Below are 21,369 nucleotides of genomic sequence, written 5' to 3' on the forward strand. Positions count from 1 at the left end.
GATTAAGGATACAAGTGACATACCTAAACATAATAATGTCACTTTACTTCAAACCTATAGCCAACATTAAATTAAATGAAGACATTCATATTAATTCCACTAATTCACACACAAGATGAGGTGATCCATTCTCACCATATCTATTTAAAATACTATCTAAAAGTTTAGCAAGAGCAATAAAACTGAAGAAGATAAAAGTAGTATAGATTATAAAGGAGGAAGTAAAATTATCTTTTTTATTTTTTTTTGGTTTTATGAGACAGGGTTTCTCTATATAACCCTAGCTGTCTTGGAACTCACTCTGTAGACCAGGCTGGCCTCGAACTCAGAAATCTGCCTGTCTCTGCCTGCCAAGAGCTGTGATTAAAGTTCATCGCCACCACTGCCCGGCCAAAATTGTCTTTATTTGCAGATGATACAAGTGGACCAAAACTTCCCAAATATAATTCCTAGACCTGATAAGCCCTTTCACCAACGTTGTTGGATACATGATCAACTAAAAATACAAAGAAAATACAGTGGCATTACAAATAAGTTTGTAAGTGGAAACAAAATAGACTGACATCATAAAGTTTGAATTGATTGTTGACTCTTGTCACATTTATTTTCTCATAATAAATAACCTTGAGGTACTCAGTGTACATGTGTTGGGTAAGATCTTACCAAATTCTTTGTAGTCATAGATTACTTTTGGTATTCTTGAGGGTTCTCAAAGATGACTGTGATACACAAAGGTTTTAATAGATTGATTTCATGCTGAAGAGTTTACTCTTATATAAAGATACCAGAAAGTACAAAACTTTAATGCATTGACTACGTTTATGGGGTTTCTCTACATTATGGCTTTATCTCATGGTTTCTAGGATGACTGCCACATGCAAAGGCCTTACCACATTGCTTATGCATAGTGTTTCTCTCCAGGATGTATTATTCTATGTTCATAGATGACTGTGTTGTGAAAAGTTTTTCTCATTGATAAAATTTGTAAGATATGTCTTCAATATGTGTTCTGCTATGTATTCAAATATGTCTGTAATATACAAATGTTGGGAAGAAGCCAAAGAAACTTGCCCTAAGGACTGCCTTTTTGTTACCAGCCTCCATTTAATCATAAATTCAAACTAAGTTTTAGGTCATAGGGGACCTGTGTACTTAACAATATCTGACTAGCTTTCATCATTCATGGTTTGTTACCTAAAACATAGTATCTGTTCCTAACCATAATTTCTGTTATTCATATTTTATTTCTCAAAATATAATGTTCCTAACAACAAAAGAACAAATGGCTGTGATAGTTTTGACCATACAACCTACATTCTGTATCATTTGACATAGAGTAAAACAGAAAAAAAAAAAAAAAAACATGATTGGGAGAAAAATGTAGCTGTAATTTGGCAGAGGACTTTGTGGTTTTGACTTTTGGATGTTATATAACTTTCTGGTTCAGGGTGGGGCTGAGGTTGGGTATTGCAGTTGAGCTTCTGAGTATAGTTGTGTGGCTCTGATTTATCAGTAGAGACTTGATTACAATAAATTCTTATCATTTGCCTTGTCCTGTGTTTGAGTTGAGTTAGATCTCAGTAGACCCCATGATGTAAAGGCTTTAGCACAGTATGTAAGCACTGTATGAATAGTTTCATAATGATGAAGACTACAGAGGTGTGCAAAGGCTTCATTATACTAAACATGTCCATTAGGACTATGTGGGTGTGTTCTGAGACACAGGGTGCATATTTAGCACTAGAAGGCAAATCCAGAGTCACAGGGGACATGATTAAGACTGAGGGGATGTGTCCTGAGTCACAGGGGCATGCTTAAGACTCAGGGGGCGTGTTTAAGACCAAAGAGGTGTGTCCTGAGTCACAGGTGGCATGCTTAAACTCTAGCATGTATTCTTTCATGATAATGAAGACTAGAGAATTGTACAACCGCTTGACCTTATTAAATACATTCACAGGGTGTCTGTCTTAGTGTTTCCATTGCTATGAAGAGAAATCATGAACAAGGCAACTCATATAAAAGCAACAGTTTAATTGGGACTGGGTTACACTTTCAAAGAATTAGTCCTTTTTCATCATAGCAGGAAGCATGGCAGGCATGAAAGAAAACATGATGTTGGTGAAGAAGCTGAGAGTTCTGCATTTTGATCCAAAGGCAGGCAGGAAGAGACTGTCTGCCAGGGAGCTAGTAGGAAGGCCCATTCTGCACTGGGTGGAACTTCAAATCCTTCAGTGATGGACTTCCTCCAAGGCCACATCTCATAATAACTTCCTCTCAATCCCTGAGCCAAGCATATTTATACTACCACATTCCACTGCCTGGCTCCATTATGATTATGCAAACACATGAGTGTATGGAGACCACATTTTAAAATAGCATAATACAAAATATGTGAGGTTCAAATTAAAATGTCGTCATCATCTATAGAAGTCTCATAAATGTTAAAAGTCCAAAGTTCAAAGTCTCTTCTGAGATTCATGCAATCCTGTAACTATAATTCCGTATACTTTCAAAAATATAGCATAAAATATCAAACCAAATTCACAGTATATACTTCACCATTCCTAAATGCCATTGTGAGGAAATACTGGGCCAAAAAAAGACCAAAAGCCAGCAAGGCAATCTCCAAACTCTGCATCTCCATGTCTGATGTCAAAGCATTCTTCAGATCTCCAACTCCTCTCTGCCCTGCTCACTGCAGCACAATTCTTTCTCTTTGGCTGATTTTATTTCCTGAAAGTTTTCCTGAGAAGGTATTCCATAGCGCAGGAATCTAAAACTCTTTGTGTTTACAAAGTAACTTCAAAATTACAGCTTCTTGTTCCAGTATCTGGGATGTCCAGATGATCTGTGCTCCTCAAAAAAAATTGGGTCTCTCTCCAGCTCTTCCCTCTGTACTACAATAGGTTCTGGCTGACTCCACTCAACTGCTACTGCTGTTCTTTCTGCTCATCCCATGGGACTGACATCTTCAGTATATTGGGTTTTCTATGATAAACAGTCTTCAGTGAGTTCCTCTCATAGGCTCCCTTCATGGTGCCAAGCCTCAGCTGCACTGCATGAAACACTCATGCCTTAAAACCAGTGCCACCTGGGTGAGTCTTACACAGGACCGAGTCAAGCTGCACCACAATGGACAACCTTGGCTACCTTTGGAATACAACCTCTTCTTCCTCCCAGAAAGCACTTACCAGAAGGTTTCACCTCAGTGATGCTGGTTGCTTCTTCATCCCCACTAATTTTCTAACTACAGCCAACCATCATCAATTGTCTCAATCATTCCTTCTCTTCTTTCCTTTAAAAGCAGAGCCACATGGACAAAGATGCTGAGTTCCTCTGCTTGCTGGGGCTGGAACATGGCCCCTTCTATTACATCATCACCAGCTTTCTATTTTTCAACAACTTTACTGGCTAAGCTCAGCTGTACTTGAACTTGCTCTGTAGATTAATCTTGAACTCAGATCTGCATGGCTCTGTCTTCTGAATGTTGGGTAATACATGTGTAACACTTTGCCCATAGCTAAGCTTTTCATTACCTAAAACGTGTTCTGTACCAGGATGACTTGAATCAGAAATCAGCTTGATTCTGATCTCCTGGGATTTAAGGTATGTATGTGCCACCATGCCTGGACCTAAGTGTATCCTTTTAGATTTTAAATTGAAAACCCAGTATAGTAATCACAATCTGTTCATTGTCAATTGGACACATACTTTTATCCTCTTATGTCCACATAAAAACAATAATTAGTTAATAATAATGCCTAACATTATACAGTTCTCACCCATAGAACTTCACATCCATATGTTTAGGTGGATGGAATCTTGCCATAATATCACCATTTCTTTAATAACATTGTGTATCTTTGATCACAAGATTTAGCTTCATTCAAATTCCTGGTGAGATTTTCTCTTTGAAGCTAACATTTCATATTTTTCCTTTCTAAGATTTCTAATTATGATCAAAACAAGCACCATGAGAGTAAACACAGGCCAAAGGCTATCCTTGGCTTTCCTGAGACTTCTTTGTCAATGCAATTAACAAAATAAACCTCTTTACCTTCTGATGGGAGTAAAACACAGCACCATTCTTCAACAAAGCATTATAAAAACTATATACAAAGTTGAAAGTACCCTTAGTACGTGTGTGTTCTACTAGCATGGCTCATGAAGTTCCACTTAATGCATGTACAAACCCAACATCAAACCCACATTGCTTCACACAAAAGCCTGGTCAGGCCTACCAATAAGAATACTTAAGTCTGGGGTACCAACTTCTGCCTTAGATAAAATTTCCATTGCTAAGAAGAGACATTGTGACCAAGGCGTTAATTTGGTCTGTCTTACACATTCAAGTGTTTAGTTCATGACCAACATATCAGGAAGAATATCAACATGCAGGCAGCCATGATGCTGGAGAAGGAGCTGAGAGTTCTGCATCTTCATGAGAAGGCAGTCAGGAAGAGACTGTCTTCCAGCTGAGTGGTAGGAGAGTCTGTTTTTTACTGGCTGGAGCTCCAAAGACCACCACCCTGGGACTTCACTTTCTTCAAAACAGTAATATCTACTCCCACAAGGCCAAACATACTAATATTGTCACTTCTTAGAGACAAGCATATTCAAATCACCACAGTATATTCCTACTATAAATTCTTTCATGCATTTAAATATGAATAGGACATGCAGATGCTTTACCACATTGATTACTTTCAGAAGATTTCTCTCTAGTATGTGATGATGTTTCTATTCATAGAATACTGTGGCATGTAAAGGATTTTCCAACTTGACTACATTCACAAGATTTCTGTCCAATTTGTGGTCTTTTATCTCTTTGGAGTCTACAGTGATAGGCACAGGCTTTTCCACGTTTGTCACATTCATAAGGTTTCTCTGAAAAGTGTGTTACTTGAAGTATTTGGAGAGTACACTGTCATGCAAAGACTTTACCTCATTCATGGCATTCATGCAGTTTCTCTACATTATGTGTTCTTGTATGTATCTGGTGATGCCTGTGACATGCAAGGGCTTAGCACCTTGATGACACTGAGTCACTCTCTTGAATGTGTTTCATTGTATAGTCACAGATAAAAGTGAATTGTCAGATTTTCCACAATGATTACATTAATGAGGCTTATCTCCAGTGTGATTTCTTTGTGTATGTGTAAAGAACTCTGACATGCAAAGGCTTTACCACATTGTTAATATTCAAGCAGGTTTCTCTCTGGTACTTGATCTCTCCTGTCACTGCAGATGACTGTGACTTGCAAATGCTTTACAACACTGATTACATTCATGAGGTTTCTCTCCTGTACCTGTTCTTTTATAGTAATGGAGATGATAAAGTTGTGAAAAGTCTTTACCACATTGATCACATTCATGAGGTTTCTTCCAATGTGGGATCTTTTATGTTTTTGAGATTAGTGGGACATGCAAAGGCTTAGCTCAAAGATTACCTTCATAATTCTGTCCAATATGGGTTCTTTTATGTTTTGGAAAAAATCTTTATGGAAAGACATTTACCACTATAAAGTCCTCACAAAAGGGAAGAACTCCCCCCACCTAAGCCTCAGGAATTCATGGTTACCCAATAACTCACAAGAAACAGAAGTCGATGTAATCAGCAAGAGGTATATTTTTACCAGCATGCTGAGGTCAAGACCCGGAACCCATGCAGGGTCTGTAGGATTTGACCCCGAGCTTTGGAGGCACAGGGAATTTAAAGGCAAAACCACAAGGAAAAAACCATGATTCAGGGGGAGTCAAGGGGGGTTATAGGAAAGCACCTGTGGAAAGTCCCAGCCCATTATTCAGTTTGTGACAGGGTCTAAGTAACAGTCAGGGAAAATATTCTGTATAGTCTATTCTCAACAGCCTATTCATACTCAACCATCCTGTGGTCAGCCAAATTTCTGAAACACAGAGTTCACGAATGAGCTGACCTGTACTCTTGGTTCTGCTCACCATGCGAGAAATGTTTGAAAATTTTTAACACTTTAAAAATGTAAATTTAAAAATGTAATACAATGATTACATTCATAGGTTTCCTTCCAATATGGGTTGTTTTATGGCTTTGGAGACAAAAATTTTCTGAAAAGTCTTTTACCATATTAATTACATTCACACAGTTTTTCTCCAGTATGTGAACATTTATGTCTTTGGAGAATTTTCAATTATAAATGATTTTTTCTACATTGATTACATATCTAAGGTTTCTCTCTGGTATATTTTTTTATGATATTGCAGATGACCCAGTTGTGTAAAGCCTTTACCATACTGATTACATTCATAAGGTTTCTCTCTAGTATGGGTTTTTTATTATATGGGAGATAACTGGAACTTGTAAAGGCTTTGCCACGTTGATTACATTCATAAGGTTTCTATCCAGTATGTGTTCTTTTATGTCTTTGGAGATTACTGTGTTCTGAAAAGGCTTTACCACATTGATTACATTCATAAGATTTCTCTCCAGTATGTGTTCTTTTATGATATTGGAGACTACTGTGACGTGAAAAGGCTTTACCACATTGATTACATTCATAAGGTTTCTCTTCAGTATGCGTTCTTTTATGATATTGGAGACTACTGTGACGTGAAAAGGCTTTACCACATTGATTACATTCATAAGGTTTCTCTCCAGTATGTGTTCTTTTATGTCTTTGGAGACCACTATGATCTGCAAAGGCTTTACCACATTGATTACATTCATAAGGTTTCTCTCCAGTATGTGTTCTTTTATGATATTGGAGACTATTGTTTTGTGAAAAGGCTTTTCCACATTGATCACATTCATAAGGTTTCTCTTCAGTATGTGTTCTTTTATGATATTGGAGACTAATGTGATGTGAAAAGGCTTTACCACATTGATTACATTCATGAGGCTTCTCTCCAAGATGTGTACTTTTATGACTTTGGAGACTACTGTGACGTGAAAAGCCTTTACCACATTGATTACATTCATAAGGTTTCTCTCCAGTATGTGTTCTTTTATGTCTTTGGAGACCTCTGTGATCTGCAAAGGCTTTACCACATTGATTACATTCATAAGGTTTCTCTCCAGTATGTGTTCTTTTATGATATTGGAGACTACTGTTTTGTGAAAAGGCTTTACCACATTGATCACATTCATAAAGTTTCTCTCCAGTATGTGTTCTTTTATGTCTTTGGAGATTACTGTGATTTGAAAAGGCTTTACCACATTGGTTACATTCATAAGGTTTCTCTCCAGTATGACTTCTTTCATGCCTGCAACAGTAATGGGCACATGTGAAAGCTTTACCACATTTATTAGCCTGATCAATCATTTTATCATTATGAATAAATTTTACAGTTGGTCTCATAATAAAGAACACTCAGATCTTATGCTTTTATCACTTTGATGTTCACGGTTGTACTTGAAAATACCTGTGATGGTAAGAGCATTTACTACATGGCTCACATTTATAACATCCGTTTTCTATATGAGATTTCTACATGATGCATTCATAGGTCAGAATAAAATGGAACAATTAAGAGCATTAAAACTCTGATTGCATTCTTAGTTTTTTTTTTTCTGTAGTGTGCATCACACCACAAAAGCACTGTGAAATAGGATGAACAGAAAAAGTGCAAAATTCTGATACCCATAAAGATTTTCTGTAGTGTGAATTTGGGTAAAGTAGAGAAAACCAAATAATTGTAAACACCTATCATATTCAGAAAGTCTACCAAAGGCAGAATACTACATATCTTCTCATTGTTGTGAAATAGACAGAGGCTGTTTTTTTTAGTATCCCTATGCTCACATGATTTCATCCATTCTGACAATTGATACCGCCATTAAAAAAGCAGAACAAATGAAATGTTTCCACATTGAATTCACATGCATTGACTTTTTGTTCATTGTAGACATGATTAATGATTCTCCAAAACAACATTCTCGATTCTCATAAACTGACAAAACAATACAATTAAAAATTTCACTATAAGAATACAAGTGTCACCAACTTTATCATGGACTATTTGATTATTAGAAGGTTATGGATACATGTTTATCACTATTCAATGTGCAACATCCAAATATTATGAGACTATACAAATTGGTAGTTCCACAACATAGCTCTAATGGAGATACAAATCAATTAAAGGAATCTCTTAAGGCATTGTTTCCTTCTCTTCTTGCTTACAGAAATGCCTTGCAAACACCAATCAGATAACTGACATGAAGGTACATAGTTTTGGGAGAATATTATAATCATAGCTAAAATAAAATGACTCATTTTTACACACTTGCTTTCCTTTAGAGCATCCAGATCATATTAAAATTTCCTCACAGGGATATTTGTATTCAATGAAACGTTAAAATTACGTTTCATGGCAAGGCGGTGGTGGTACACACCTTTAATCCCAGCACTTGGAAGGCAGAGGCAGACAGATTTCTGAGTTTGAGGCCAGCTGGTCTACAGAGTGAGTCCCAAGACAGAGAGGGCTACACAGAGAAACCCTGTCTTGAAACCCCTCCCCCCAAAAAATACCTTTCATGACGTCTAGAAGTTTGATGTTGTTCTTCAGTATGATGGACTTCCAAATTATAGCCTAAAACCAAGGTACAAGAAAATCAATGATATGGTATTGGAATTAGGCAAAATTCAAGTTACTCTGAATTTTCACAGCAATGAACCTGATTTATTCAACTCAATATTACTTGATCTCTATTGAAATAAGAGATGATCATCAGTAACCCAGAAACATTTTCCCTTATTTTGAGAAGCAAAAAAAAAAATCAGTCTTACCAATAGCAGTGAGGTTCCAGTAGGTCTCAAGCATCACATCTTTGTAGAGATTTTTCTGGGAAGGATCCAGCAAATTCCACTCTTCTGCAGTGAAGTTCACATGCACATCATCAAAACTCACTGCTTCCTAAAATATCACATACATGTATACAACACAAAGCCTGATGCTGACATCAATACAAAGTAAAGTTATGCTTCCTAGACAATATGATCAAATAATTCAGGTGATTCCTCCACTTATTTTCTGACACACAAATTATAATCACTATGTCAGTTTAGAAGAAACTTGAAATATTGACACTTGCACCCTTGAAACAGGGTTCACCTGTGTCACTCCTGATCCCTTTGAATAGGATATAGCCTTGCAACACAAATGGCAATTGAGAGAGATATGCAGGGGAAACAGATCAACTGTACTGAGCACACATCTGAAAAGCTGGATGAACAATTACTAACTACAAAAGTGATGGGCAAGCTGTGTGTATTTGCTCATGTCTTTAATTGCAGAGGTACAGGCAGGTGTATGTCATTGAGCTGGATGCCAGCATGGTCTATGCAATGAATTTCAGGACAGCAAAAGTTACATTTTAAGAACCCCACTCTGCTACAAAAATAAAGCAGGAAACAAAAATGATAAAATGAACTCACAGTTGTTTACTGAAGTTACTGCAAAGAATTATGCATTCACTGCAGTTCTGTATTCACCTTGCATAAACATAAAGTGAACCAGTTTAAACAGCAACATTAATTAAATTTTATGAAAAGGGAATGCATGTGTAAACAGTTAAAAATTGACAGATGAATATATTAGCAATATATGTTTTGTTTTGTTTGTTTTTTTGTGTTTTTGAGACAGGGTTTCTGTGTATAGCCCTGGCCGGCTTTGGAACTCACTCTGTAGACCAGGCTGGCCTGGAACTCAGAAATCCTGTCTCTGCCCCTCAAGTGCTGGGATTAAAGGCATGCAGTACCACCACCCAGCAGTAATGTATACGTTGATCAGAAATAAAGAATGCAGTTCAGGAGTTATAGCTCAGGAGATGGAAGCTCTTGCTGGTCTTCCACATAATGGAGGTCAATTTCTAGCATACACATGTGGACCAACACCTGTCCATTTCTTCAAGATCATGAGTTCTGAGGCCATCTTCTGACAACAGTAAAGATGAGACACACATGATATTCATATTCATGTACCCAGCCATAATACACTTATTTATTCAAAAATTTCACAACAAACATAAGAGGCAGAACATCATACACCTGCAATTCAATGAACCTGAAGCATCAGATAATATTGATGACATGAGCAGAAGCCATCTGGAGAAATAGAATATAATTTATGCATTTGGCTGAATTTCAAAATGAAAGAGGTGGATGAAGAGCAGCAAAAAATCATGTGCTTATTGAACAAAAACATGTCAGGTGGCTTATATGGTTTCTATATCTATAATCAGAACAGGAATTGCTTAACAGAGAATTTTGTTCTAGAAAACCAAAAACAGAATGAATAAAGTTAAAAATATAAAACCACCAGGTTTGCAAAATAGCATAGCATTGAACAGCAAATGTGTGCACAGTATCTTATGTGATTGAGGGACAGAGTCCAAATGGGGAATGTATGGGAGCATGAGAAGAAAGCTGAAAAATCAGATTCAACCAGAACACTGGAGACACCCAGAACAAAATTTATCCAGTGTAAAAGAAATGCAGAGATAAAGCTGGAGCAGAGACTGAAAGTGTGGACAATGAAAACTCATTCAATTGGAGACCAACATGGACAAACTTGAATCTATGACATTATTAAGGATACTCTGTGATGCTCCCACACAGGAGCCTTGCATAATTATCCATTAAGAGGCTCCACCCAGCAGCTGACTGAAACAGAAGCAGAGATCCACAATCAAATATTGCATGCACCTTGGTAACTCTGATGGAAAAGTTTAGGGAAGGATTGATGGCCCTGAACAGGAAAGGAACTCCACAGGAAGACCAGCATACTCAATTAACCTTGACCCTTGGTGACATTAAGAAACTGAGACAAAAACAATAACACTCACAGGTGGACAAAGGACCAATGGCCTGTAAGTAGCAGATGTGCAGCTCAGTCTTCATGATGGTCCTACAACACCTGTAGCAGGATCAGTCCCTAAAGCTGCTGTCTATCATTGGAATCTGTTCCCATAACTGCGCTGCCACATCTGGCCTCAGTGAATAGGATGCACTTAACCCAATACAGAACTGATGCACCATCATGGATTCCCAGGGGATCACACCCTCTCAAAGGACCAACAGGAGATACAGGAGGAACTCTGTAAAGGCAGGTGACTTAAAGTAAGGACTCTACTAATTCAGAGCCATTTTATTTATAACAACTTGAAGGTGGAAATAATCCAGATGCTGTTCAACCAAAATACGGATATAGAAAATGTATTTACAAATGGAAAAACTATTTAGCTATTAAATACAAGGAAATCATGAATTTTTCAGGCAAATGGATACAGCTAGAAACTATCATCTCGATTGAGGTAACCCAGACCCAAAAGCACATGCATGTATGTACCCACTTACAAGTGAATAATAATCATAAAATACAGGAAACCCACACTACACTCCATAGACACAAAGAAACTAAACAACAAGGAAGGCTGAAATGAGCATGGTTGAATCTCACTCAGAAGGGGGAGTAAAGCTATCATAGGAGGCAGATGGAAGAGAGAGAACTGCATGGGAGAGCAGATAAGAAGGGGAAATAGGGGAGAACCAGCAACAGGTGTGGTGAGAGACAAGAGAGGGCTAGAGGGGGAAAATGAATCAAAATCTGCAGTTGGCTGGGGGTGGGAGGGGGTACATTTAGGGTGTGCCAGAGACCATAAATAAGTACCAAGTAGTCTAAGGTTGATCTTAGCTGAAATGTATAGCAGTTAGATATGGATGCTGAAGAGGCCACATCCTGCATCAGGCAGGACCCTTAATGGAGAGTTAAAGACCCAACCAGTCCAAAAATCTTTCTACCCAAAATTTGTCCTGTTCACAAGAATACAATCTACAACATAGATTCAGCAAATAATGTTGTTGTTGTTCTAACTTGCTATTCTGCTGCTGTGATTGAATCCTCTAAGCAAAAGCATCTCAGGTAATAAATGTCTGTTGTACATGGTTCTGTCAGATCACAGTCCATCATTTTGGGAGCTTAGATTAGAAACTGAAAGCAAAAAGCATGGACAATTAACTCAGCCATTCTGGATCTCTGATGGGGTTGAAGACCTATAGTCTCATAGCCAATCCTGGCTATTTACCTTGGGAGAAAAGTTTTGAGTGGATGGTTTTCAGCTGACACTCATTCTAAAGCCAAGGAAAAATCCAGGTTCAGAACTAAGTGTTTTAGTTAGGATAGATGACAGAGGTTCTGGTTAGTCAACAAAATGATGGACTGGTTGTTAGGACTATCTTGTACCTCACTGGTACAAATTGGCTTAATTATGCTCTAATTGTATTTTGAGAGAAAAGTTTTATTTTAACAGGAAGGGCCACAGAGAAACCCTGTCTCGAAAAAACAAAAACAAAAAAAAGAAAAAAAACAAAAAAACAAAAAAACAAACAAAAAAAAAAAAACAGGAAGGGTGATATGTAAAAGGAACTTAGGTGGGAAGGAGTACTGAGAGGAAGAGAAGGAGTAAGGAGACGAGGAGAAGTAGGAAAGGAGAAGCTATGTGATGAGAGAGAGAAAAGCGGGGGACATGGAAGCAAATGTTCACATGTCTCCACCAGTCAAAGATAGTTTATACATCTAGGTTGGGTATTAGGTTACACTTCTGATTCAGCATTAACAAACTTATAATGCCGTTAATTAATATTTTTTTAAAAAAAGTTGTGCCCTTCCCCCAGGCCTGAGAAGGCCTGCAAGTCTTTTACCACAATAGATCGAGCAATTCTAAGACTTAGGAGAGGCATTGCATTACCAGCCTTGGCGCCTTGGAGCCTGCTACCTGAGCTAAGAAGAATGGACTGACTGCTGAGCTAGCCTTGACACCTTCCAGACTGCTATCTCCTTGCCCAGCCCCTGGGCAAAACCGAGAAGAGACTCTGGAGGGTGGGGCTTCCCCTTTATATGTGAAAGCAAATTATTAAATTTCAAGCCTTGATCAGAGAACTTTGTCTTGGCTTCATCTCTTCTTGCCCTCCGTCCCCTTTCATTCCCAGCCCCCCTTTCAGGTGAACCCACTTGACTTGTGGCAGCAGGCGGCTACAAAAAGTGTATAAAAGGAAAAAGAAAAAAAGGGCATGTGATAGGGGTTTTCATGGGGGTGGGGGGTGGGGAAAGGGGATGGCATCTGAAATGTAAATAAAATATACCATAAAAAAAGCATGGACAAACACTGTCTCCTGGCTTGCTCTCTTGCTTGGTCACTGTCTCAAGCGTAGCCTGCTCTCTCATCCAGCCCAGGACCACTTGCTTAGGGATATTGCCACCCTCAGTGGAAGAGCCTTCCTAATCAATCATCAACACTATCTCTCACAGACATAGCAACCAGCCATTCTGATGAGGGCAGGCCCTCAACTGAGGCTCCTTCAGATGACTGTAGCTCTGAAATGCTGAGAACTGAAAACTATGACACAGACATAATAATAAATGAGGAAGTTGTAACATCCCAAAACCAATGATTTAACCATATCAATTACAGGAGCTCCTGCCACCCCATGAGGAACTTGGAGTTGTGGCTGAGCAAGGACAAAATAGGGAGGGCACCTGGCTCAGAGCAGGGAAGGATACACTGGAATGGGGAGCTCAGAGCCTGTGCTGACCTGGGGTGAGTTTCTTTAACCCTGGGTTCCCAGGCCAGTGCTACCAAACACGGGGCTAAAACAGCTGGAAGGTGGACAGAAAAGCAGATTGTCTCACACAACACAAACGACCACCAACAAAGGACAGGATCTCTGACCCAAGGAAGATATGATAAATTTGTGACAATCAATGAAGAACAACCTCCCATCTTATGACAGCTCCAAGTTCAAAACTACAGAGTCACATATGAACTGCACAGAGGGTAGTTCAAGAGGTGGGAAATGAGGTCTTTGTCTTTCCACCCTGTAAAATAAGGTAGGCAGAGCCTGATTTTGCCCTGGATGCTGTCTTTAAGAGCTCTCTGTCATGGACTAGTCAATGGGTCCAGGTCCTTTTGTTAAGAAGGATTTAACCCAAGGTGTGGGGCTGGTAACTAAATCGATTAGGATGGAGTCTGTCTCATTTCCTCAGTGAGAGAATGACAAACTTCCACAGCCAAAATAGACAGCCTCATAGGGGCAGTAAAGTCCACCTAGCAGATTCTTCCACTTGGACAAAGGAGAAAAATGAATACAGGATGGCAAGTGTGAGCCCTGTCAGGGTTTTAAGTCTGCTCTAACCTTCCCAGAAATTAAGACCAGAGAAACACCGTCCACTATACCAGGCTCTGGAACATCTTCGAAGCACTTTGGGGCTGCGACTCTCCAGCGTATCCACTGTAGCAGGGTTCCACGTTGAATTTAGTCATCTCCCTCCACAATACTCAAGAAAAACCTGAAAACCAAGGCACACTATGTCAAATCTGGCAGACAAGCCACTGACCCAAAGAGAATGGTGGATATTAACAACCGCCCTTTCAATCCTTTAGTTGGGAGTCCTGAGGGTCTTGGGTCAATGCACTAAGATGTTATGTCCAGGTCACAGAGACCCCAAAGACCAACAAGTAGCATATTGTAATGCAATCACATGGAGGTCTTTATCATGAGCTCTGTAATAAGGATTCTCACCAGTCAGCCTCACATGAGATCGAAACTGAGAGTCTAGAGGTGCTGAGTATTTATTGTAGTTACAGCAAGATTGGGGCATTAACATATAGGTCAGCAACTTAATATTTTAAAAAGTACATGTCTGGCATAATCTGCAGGAACCAATCAAGGGGGCAAAATCATCTGACAAACATGATGGGTAGACTAACTTTTTCTCTGTAAGGTGTATTAGTTATCTATATGTAGCTTAACCCTGCAAGTTGTACCTTGACTGGCTGTTGACAAGGGGGGATTGTCATAGGATGTTTGCTCAAGTGGACTTTGTGCACTCTCAGAAACAGAATTGATTGGGGTTTACAAACTCATCTTTGGCCTGAGGTCCTGATTATTGAAAAACGCTCCTGTTCAACCACAAGCCATGCATGGCAATAGAAAGGTACTTTGTCCAAAGACCTGCCTCACTATCTGTTACTGCAGATCCTAATATCAGTTGCACTTACTCTGAGACAGAATACCAGTGGAAGTTGCCTCTCCCCCTGTGCATCATCTTATAGATAAGATAGACAATGCCCAGCTGCCCTTCCTTTCCTGCCCCATCCCTGTGTCTCAGCCCCTCTTGGGCAGACAGTCCCTGTTCAACCACATGCTTTACCTGCCAGGACACAGGTAAGCTTTCTATAGATCTACCACACTGTCTGTTATCCCAGATGCAATGATCACAGTTTTCTCCTAGCACTGTACTAAACACCAGAGGCAGCTTTACCTCTGTCCTGTCTATGTCTGCCTGTGGATGCTAAGATCATCTCTTCCTGCCCACCTTGTGTCCCTGCTCCCAACATTACTCAGCATTCCCTATTGAAATTTAAAAATTAAAAATTAAATTAAATTGAATTAAATAGTTCTTCATCATTAAAAGATATAATTATTTCTTCACGTATCTTTTATTTCCAGTAATGCCAACCTATGGTTAGAAAAGTATTTATATGCATTTATATATATTATACACATTATATATATATTTACATACTTATATATATTATGCACATTACATATATTTACATATTAGTATATATTATACACATACTTGAACATCCGTATCTCATCGACATGTTTATATATATTACGGCACATGGATCTGAATATTTGTTTCTTATACACATTTTTGAATATCTGTTTATTGTACACATTATATGTCTATAATATACATAAATGTCTGTAACATATATAAATATGTCTAATATATATGTCTATAATATGTATAAGTATGTCTAGTGTGTAGGTCTGCAGCAATATATATGAATATGTCTGTAATATATGTAAATATGTCTGCAATATATATAAATATGTCTATAATATATGTGTCTGTAATATGTATAAATATGTCAATAATATATATAAATATGTCTGTAATATATATAAGTATGTCTGTAATATATGTAAATATGTCCGTAATATATGTAAATATGTCTGTAATATATATGTCTGTAATATATGTAAATGGCTGTAATATATATAAATGTCTAATATATATAAATATGTCTGTAACATATATAAATGTCTATAATATATATAAATGTCTGTAATATATGTAAATATGTCTATAATATATATAAGTATGTCTGTAATATATACATATATCTGTAATATAAATATGTCTGTAATATAAATATGTCTGTAATATATATAAATATGTCTGTAGTATAAATATGTATGTAATATATATATATATATATATATATATATATATATGTCTGTAATACATATAAATATGTGTATAATAAACAAAAATTCAGATATGTGTATAAATTCGCAGGACCCCCTGAAATAATAACTAATTATTATTAATCAATAATTTCTAGTGCTTTCTTTGCCGCCTGCCTTGGAGAACCATGTCCGCCAGTGTCTCAGGGCCTCACCTCGTCCCTTATGGATTTGTCTCCATGTTGTGTCGGCTGGGAAATAAATCATCGGAAAATCGATAGAGATGATGAAGCCAGGTCTCCGAATTCATCAATCAGATGCATCAACTATAAAACATAAAACATAAAATATAAAAATAAAAATAAAATATAAAATACATCGAATATAAATTCTAAAATATAAAATTAAAAATTAAATTAAACTACAATGGAAAAAATATTAAATATAAAACATCGATAATTACAATGTAAATGTAAATATAAAATATAAAATAAAAATAAAATAAAACAACACATAAAATTCGGTAATATAAAATTTAAAATACAAAATTAAAAAAAGTAAATTAAAATGGAAAATAATAAAAAATACAAACTAAAACATACAATATAATATAAATATTAATATGAAATAAATAATATAAAATATAAAATGAAATAAAACAAAATTTAAAATTTCAAATATATGTAAAATATAAAACGTAAATATAAAATATGAAATAAAATAAAATATAAAATAAATCAAATATAAAATATTAAACATAAAATTAAAAAATAAAGAAAACAAAATATTAACTAATAGAAAATATGAAATTAAATGTAAATATATAAAAATTATAATTTAAAATTAAAATATATAATAAATATGCAATGTAACTTATAAAGCATAAGTATAAAATATAATATAAATATAATGAAAATTAAATAAAAAGTAAATAAAATGTAAAATACATCAAATATAAAATATAAAATTAAAAAATGAAAACAAAATAAAATAGAAAATAATATAAAATGTAAAATATGAAATAAAACATAAAAACAAAATATAAAACATAAAAATATATAAAGTATAAAATAAAATTTAAATATATATTAAAATATAAGATGCAAACTATAATTATAATATATATGTAAATGTAAATAAAAAACACAATTTAAAACATAAAATAAAATAGAAAATAGAAAATAAAAAACTAAAAGTAAAGTAATATATAAAATAATTTAAAATATGACATTAAGTATAAAATACAAAATATCATAAATTATATATATGATATATTATATCTATATAAAATAAGAAATAAATATTAAATAAAATATGAAATAAACTAAAATTTTGAATATACAAAAAAATATAAAATGTAAAATACAAAACACAAATATAAAATATTAAATAAAAAAATACAAAATACATCAAATATAGCATATAAAAAATAAAGTAAAATATAAATTTAAATATAAAATATAAAAAATTATATATGTAAAATATAATGTAAATGTAAAATGTAAAATAAAAAATAAATATAATTTAAAAGAAAATATAAAAGAAGAAATAAATTTAATCTTTAAAATATATAATAAAATATGAAGTGTAAAATATAAAACAAGTATGAAACATACTATGAATATAAATATAAAATCAAAATAAAATGTAAAATACATTAAATATAAAATATAAAACATAAAAATAAAAGTATATCATTTTAAAACGATTTAAAATATGAAATCAAATACAAAATATAATATAAAATAAATTAAATATTTAAAATAAAAATCTGATCGGACTTTTAATTCTACACCGGGCTGTGTAACGGAAATAAAATTGTTAAATATTATACTACACGTGTCACTTCCTATCAGATGCTGTTTGACCAACTGTGCTTCACCGTATGTCATAATATTGATAATAATAAATAATAATAATTTGTCTCCCTATAGTTTGTTTTATATTTTATTTATTTGTTATATTTTATATTTTACATTTTATTTCATATTTTTATTTATTTCATTTACTTAATTTTATATTTATACTTTATTTTATTCCATTTTCATTTACTTTACTACATTTTTATTCGTTATATTTTATATTTTTATCTTATTTAGATTTTTCCGTATTTAATATTTTATTTTATATTTTTATTCATTTTATCTCATATTTTATACTTTGCATTTTACTTCATTATAATTTTATTCTCATATTTCGTTGCACATTTTATATTTATATTAGGATCCTCCCAAGTTGACTATTGATTTGCATTGACTGCTGTGGTCAATTATGGATCAGCATTGGGTATTAATTATCGATAATTGATTAGGGATTATTGATAGGCTTTGATTACCGATTGGCAGTATCGGCTGGTTATCGATCATTGGTTATCATGGTTACTGATCATTTTTAGCATCGATCATTAGTCATTGATTAGTACTGATTACCAATTATCACGATTACTGACCATCATCGTCATCCCATCACCGTCATGCCCCTGCCTCTGCCTCCCCAGTGCTGGAACAAAGGCCTGCGGCACGATTTATTGATTGGTTACTGTTTATTGATACCTGATTAGTATCGACAGAGCCGGGGCCGCTGCAGGAAATCACGGCATAGACCGCAGCCGCGGCCGCCGGCAGACCCCGTCGCCGGCTGTGACGTCGGCAGTGCGACACCTTCAGGGTCCGCGGCGGTGGCGGCGACGACGATCCCGGTGCAGCCGCTGACAGGATGCGGCCGGGTTCGCGGGGCTCAGTCGCGCTCCCTGTGACGTCAGAATCCCGCAAAGAGGTCGGCGGGCGCCGCGGGGCATCACGGGAATCGCACGACTCCGCCATTGACCTCGGGGAATGGCGCAGCCACTTCCGTGCGCCGGAGGGGTTCCTCGTCGCCGGCTGTGACGTCACGGAGTGCGCGACGGGGTCGGCGGGAACCGCGGGGAATCACGGGATTGATCGGCGTCGTCATCGCCACAATCGTCGCCGCCGCCGCCGTGGTTTTGTGAAGACGCCTCCGAGCGCTTGAGCGGGTCCCGGTCGCCGGCTGTGACGTCACGGAGACCGCGACGGGGTCGGCGGGAGACGCGGGGATCCCGTTACGGCCGCCGAGCGGGCGCGGTCACGTCACACTCCAGCGCCGGGAACGCGGGGTGACTGATGTGGGTCGCGGACGCCCCGGTTACCGGAAACAGCGTCCGGTGCGAGACTCGTCTGCTTCCGCCCCGCAGGGTCAGAGGTGATCGCGACCGGAAGTGCTTTAGCGGGCGCGCGGGAACCGGAAGAGGCACCACGTCTCCGGACTGAATGGCCTTCGCCGCTTTTCCGGAGGCGCTGCCCCGCCCTCCCCGGAAGCGGAAGTGCGTCACAGAGGCCCTTGGCAGCCGCGCCGGCAGTGGAGACAGAGCGCAGCGGGCGGCAGCTCAGATGGACGCGGTGGGAGGGGCCTAGCGACGGTGAGCCGAGGCCCTGCCACCCCGGGCCGTGCGGATCCGGTTCTAGCCGGCTTCGTGTCTCCTGCGGCTCCGAACTGGGCTGAGGCTGAGGTGGGAACGTGGTGCCCGCGGGAGACATGGCGGCCGGGGCGGGGTCATGGTGGATGGTTGGGGTTAGGGCGGGTGGGCGGGGTTGGGGGGAATCCGGGTCTGTATTTACAGTTGCAGAGTTCTAGTCTGACTGTGGGCGGGGCTTAGGTAATGGCCTATGACGTCAGTGTGGGAGGAGCCAGTCACAAATATAATCTTATAGTTGGGGGTCACACAACACAAGGAACTGTATTAAAGGGATGCAGCATTAGGAAGGTTGAAACCCAGTTCTCTAGTTAATATCTGATATCAGAGGGCTTAGATGTCTCATCCCTCCATCTTTTCTGCCTACAGAATATGTCTCTAACAGGCTGGTTCCACTCTGTGTAAGCCAATCTCCCTGACAGACGTCTCACAGCTTTGGCGCCTCCAACACCTTGGAGTCTGTAGAGCGACCCAGGCTTCACTTCATCTCTCAGGATCTTCATGCAGGGACTCAGGATTAGGGTTGAGGTCCTTTGTGTACATGCTTGTGATTTCCCTGAGAAAGGATCTGATGGTCTTTCTTTATTGAGAAAGGTTACATACACAGCAGAAACCATTTGGTTTTGCCAAAGAAGTCAGGAGAGGGCCATATTCTCAGTCTGGAAAGGGTATCACCTAATTACCCCTTTGTTTTTGCTGTCTCTTCTACCAGCTCTGTCTACTCTTCCTGGGTCTAATCTCTGCAGTGGTTGAGTAGTGTGTCTTGTGGGTTGGTGAAGATATCTGGAAATTTTAAGTTATATATAGTTTTATCTATGCACTTCCTGTCTGAAGACTTATCTACTGTGATGGTTTGAATAGGAATGGCCCCCATAGGTTCATGTGTTTGAATGCTTGTTCCATAGGTTGCTGCACTAGTAGGAGGTGTGGCCTTGTTGGAGTATGTGTGGCCATGTTGGAGGAAGTGTGTCACTGTGAAGGTGGGCTTTGAAGTTTTAATAGATGTTCAAGCTGTGCCCAGTGTGGACACAGTCTCCTGCTGCTGCTTACAGATCAAGATGTAGAACTCTCAGCTCCTTCTCCAGCACTATGTCTGCCTGGATGCTGCCATGCTTCCCACCATGATGATAATGGACTGAGAGTCTGAAAGTGTAAGTCAGCCCAATGAAATGTTTTCCTTATAAAAGTTTCCTTGGTCATGGTGTCTCTTCACAGTAATAAAACTCTAAGATACCTACTCACCCACTTTCTTTTGCATGGTGAGACTGTTCCATCAAATCATTTATTTATTTAATTTTATTTTCCTTTTTTTTTATTCCAAATAACCTGTTTCTGAGTTTTAATTCACCCAATCTAGATTCTTTCCTTTTTGATCATTTTAGCACTTGTCTTTTTTTAGTGGGTATTACTCTCCAATTTTTTATTAATTTTGAGTCTTCTTATGGTCACATTTGTGTATGTTTATCCCCACAGCAAATTGTTCACAATATGTATGTCAGTATTGCATTTTTTTTAACCTGTGCAGCTGGCTGATACACATTTAGCATTTAAGATCTCTGTTCATACACCACTGCTCGATTGCCTGGTTTAGATGATTTCACATTGTTTCTCTGGGGCCAAGACTCTTAACGCATGTGCATATTA

General features: G+C 37.6%; 2 protein-coding genes across 3 annotated transcripts in view; both read right to left on the reverse strand.

Moving 5' to 3' along the window:
- LOC143433755 (uncharacterized) overlaps positions 1 to 21,369 on the reverse strand; it is a 198,743-nt gene that overhangs the window by 136,257 nt on the left and 41,117 nt on the right. Inside the window, 1 exon segment of the mRNA XM_076928141.1 lies at positions 6,387 to 7,216. Coding sequence (XP_076784256.1) covers positions 6,387 to 7,216 — 830 coding nt within the window.
- Positions 7,166 to 19,601, reverse strand: LOC117695972 (uncharacterized). Of its 2 annotated transcripts, XR_013108320.1 has the most exons (5): positions 18,788 to 19,601; positions 16,451 to 16,561; positions 14,210 to 14,322; positions 8,766 to 8,892; positions 7,166 to 8,568 (listed from the first exon to the last, which is right to left on the reverse strand). XR_013108320.1 is itself a non-coding variant. In XM_076928157.1 (3 exons), the coding sequence occupies exons 1-2, from the start codon at positions 19,055 to 19,057 to the stop codon at positions 16,499 to 16,501; spliced, it is 333 nt and encodes a 110-aa protein (XP_076784272.1). In that variant the 5' UTR covers positions 19,058 to 19,601; the 3' UTR covers positions 13,848 to 14,322; positions 16,451 to 16,498. The 2 variants fall into 2 exon arrangements, 1 of the variants encoding a protein (XP_076784272.1); XM_076928157.1 differs by lacking the exons at positions 7,166 to 8,568; positions 8,766 to 8,892 and having other exon boundaries at positions 13,848 to 14,322.

This window comes from Arvicanthis niloticus (genome assembly GCF_011762505.2).
Source record: "Arvicanthis niloticus isolate mArvNil1 chromosome Y unlocalized genomic scaffold, mArvNil1.pat.X SUPER_Y_unloc_2, whole genome shotgun sequence".
Lineage (NCBI taxonomy): Eukaryota > Metazoa > Chordata > Mammalia > Rodentia > Muridae > Arvicanthis > Arvicanthis niloticus.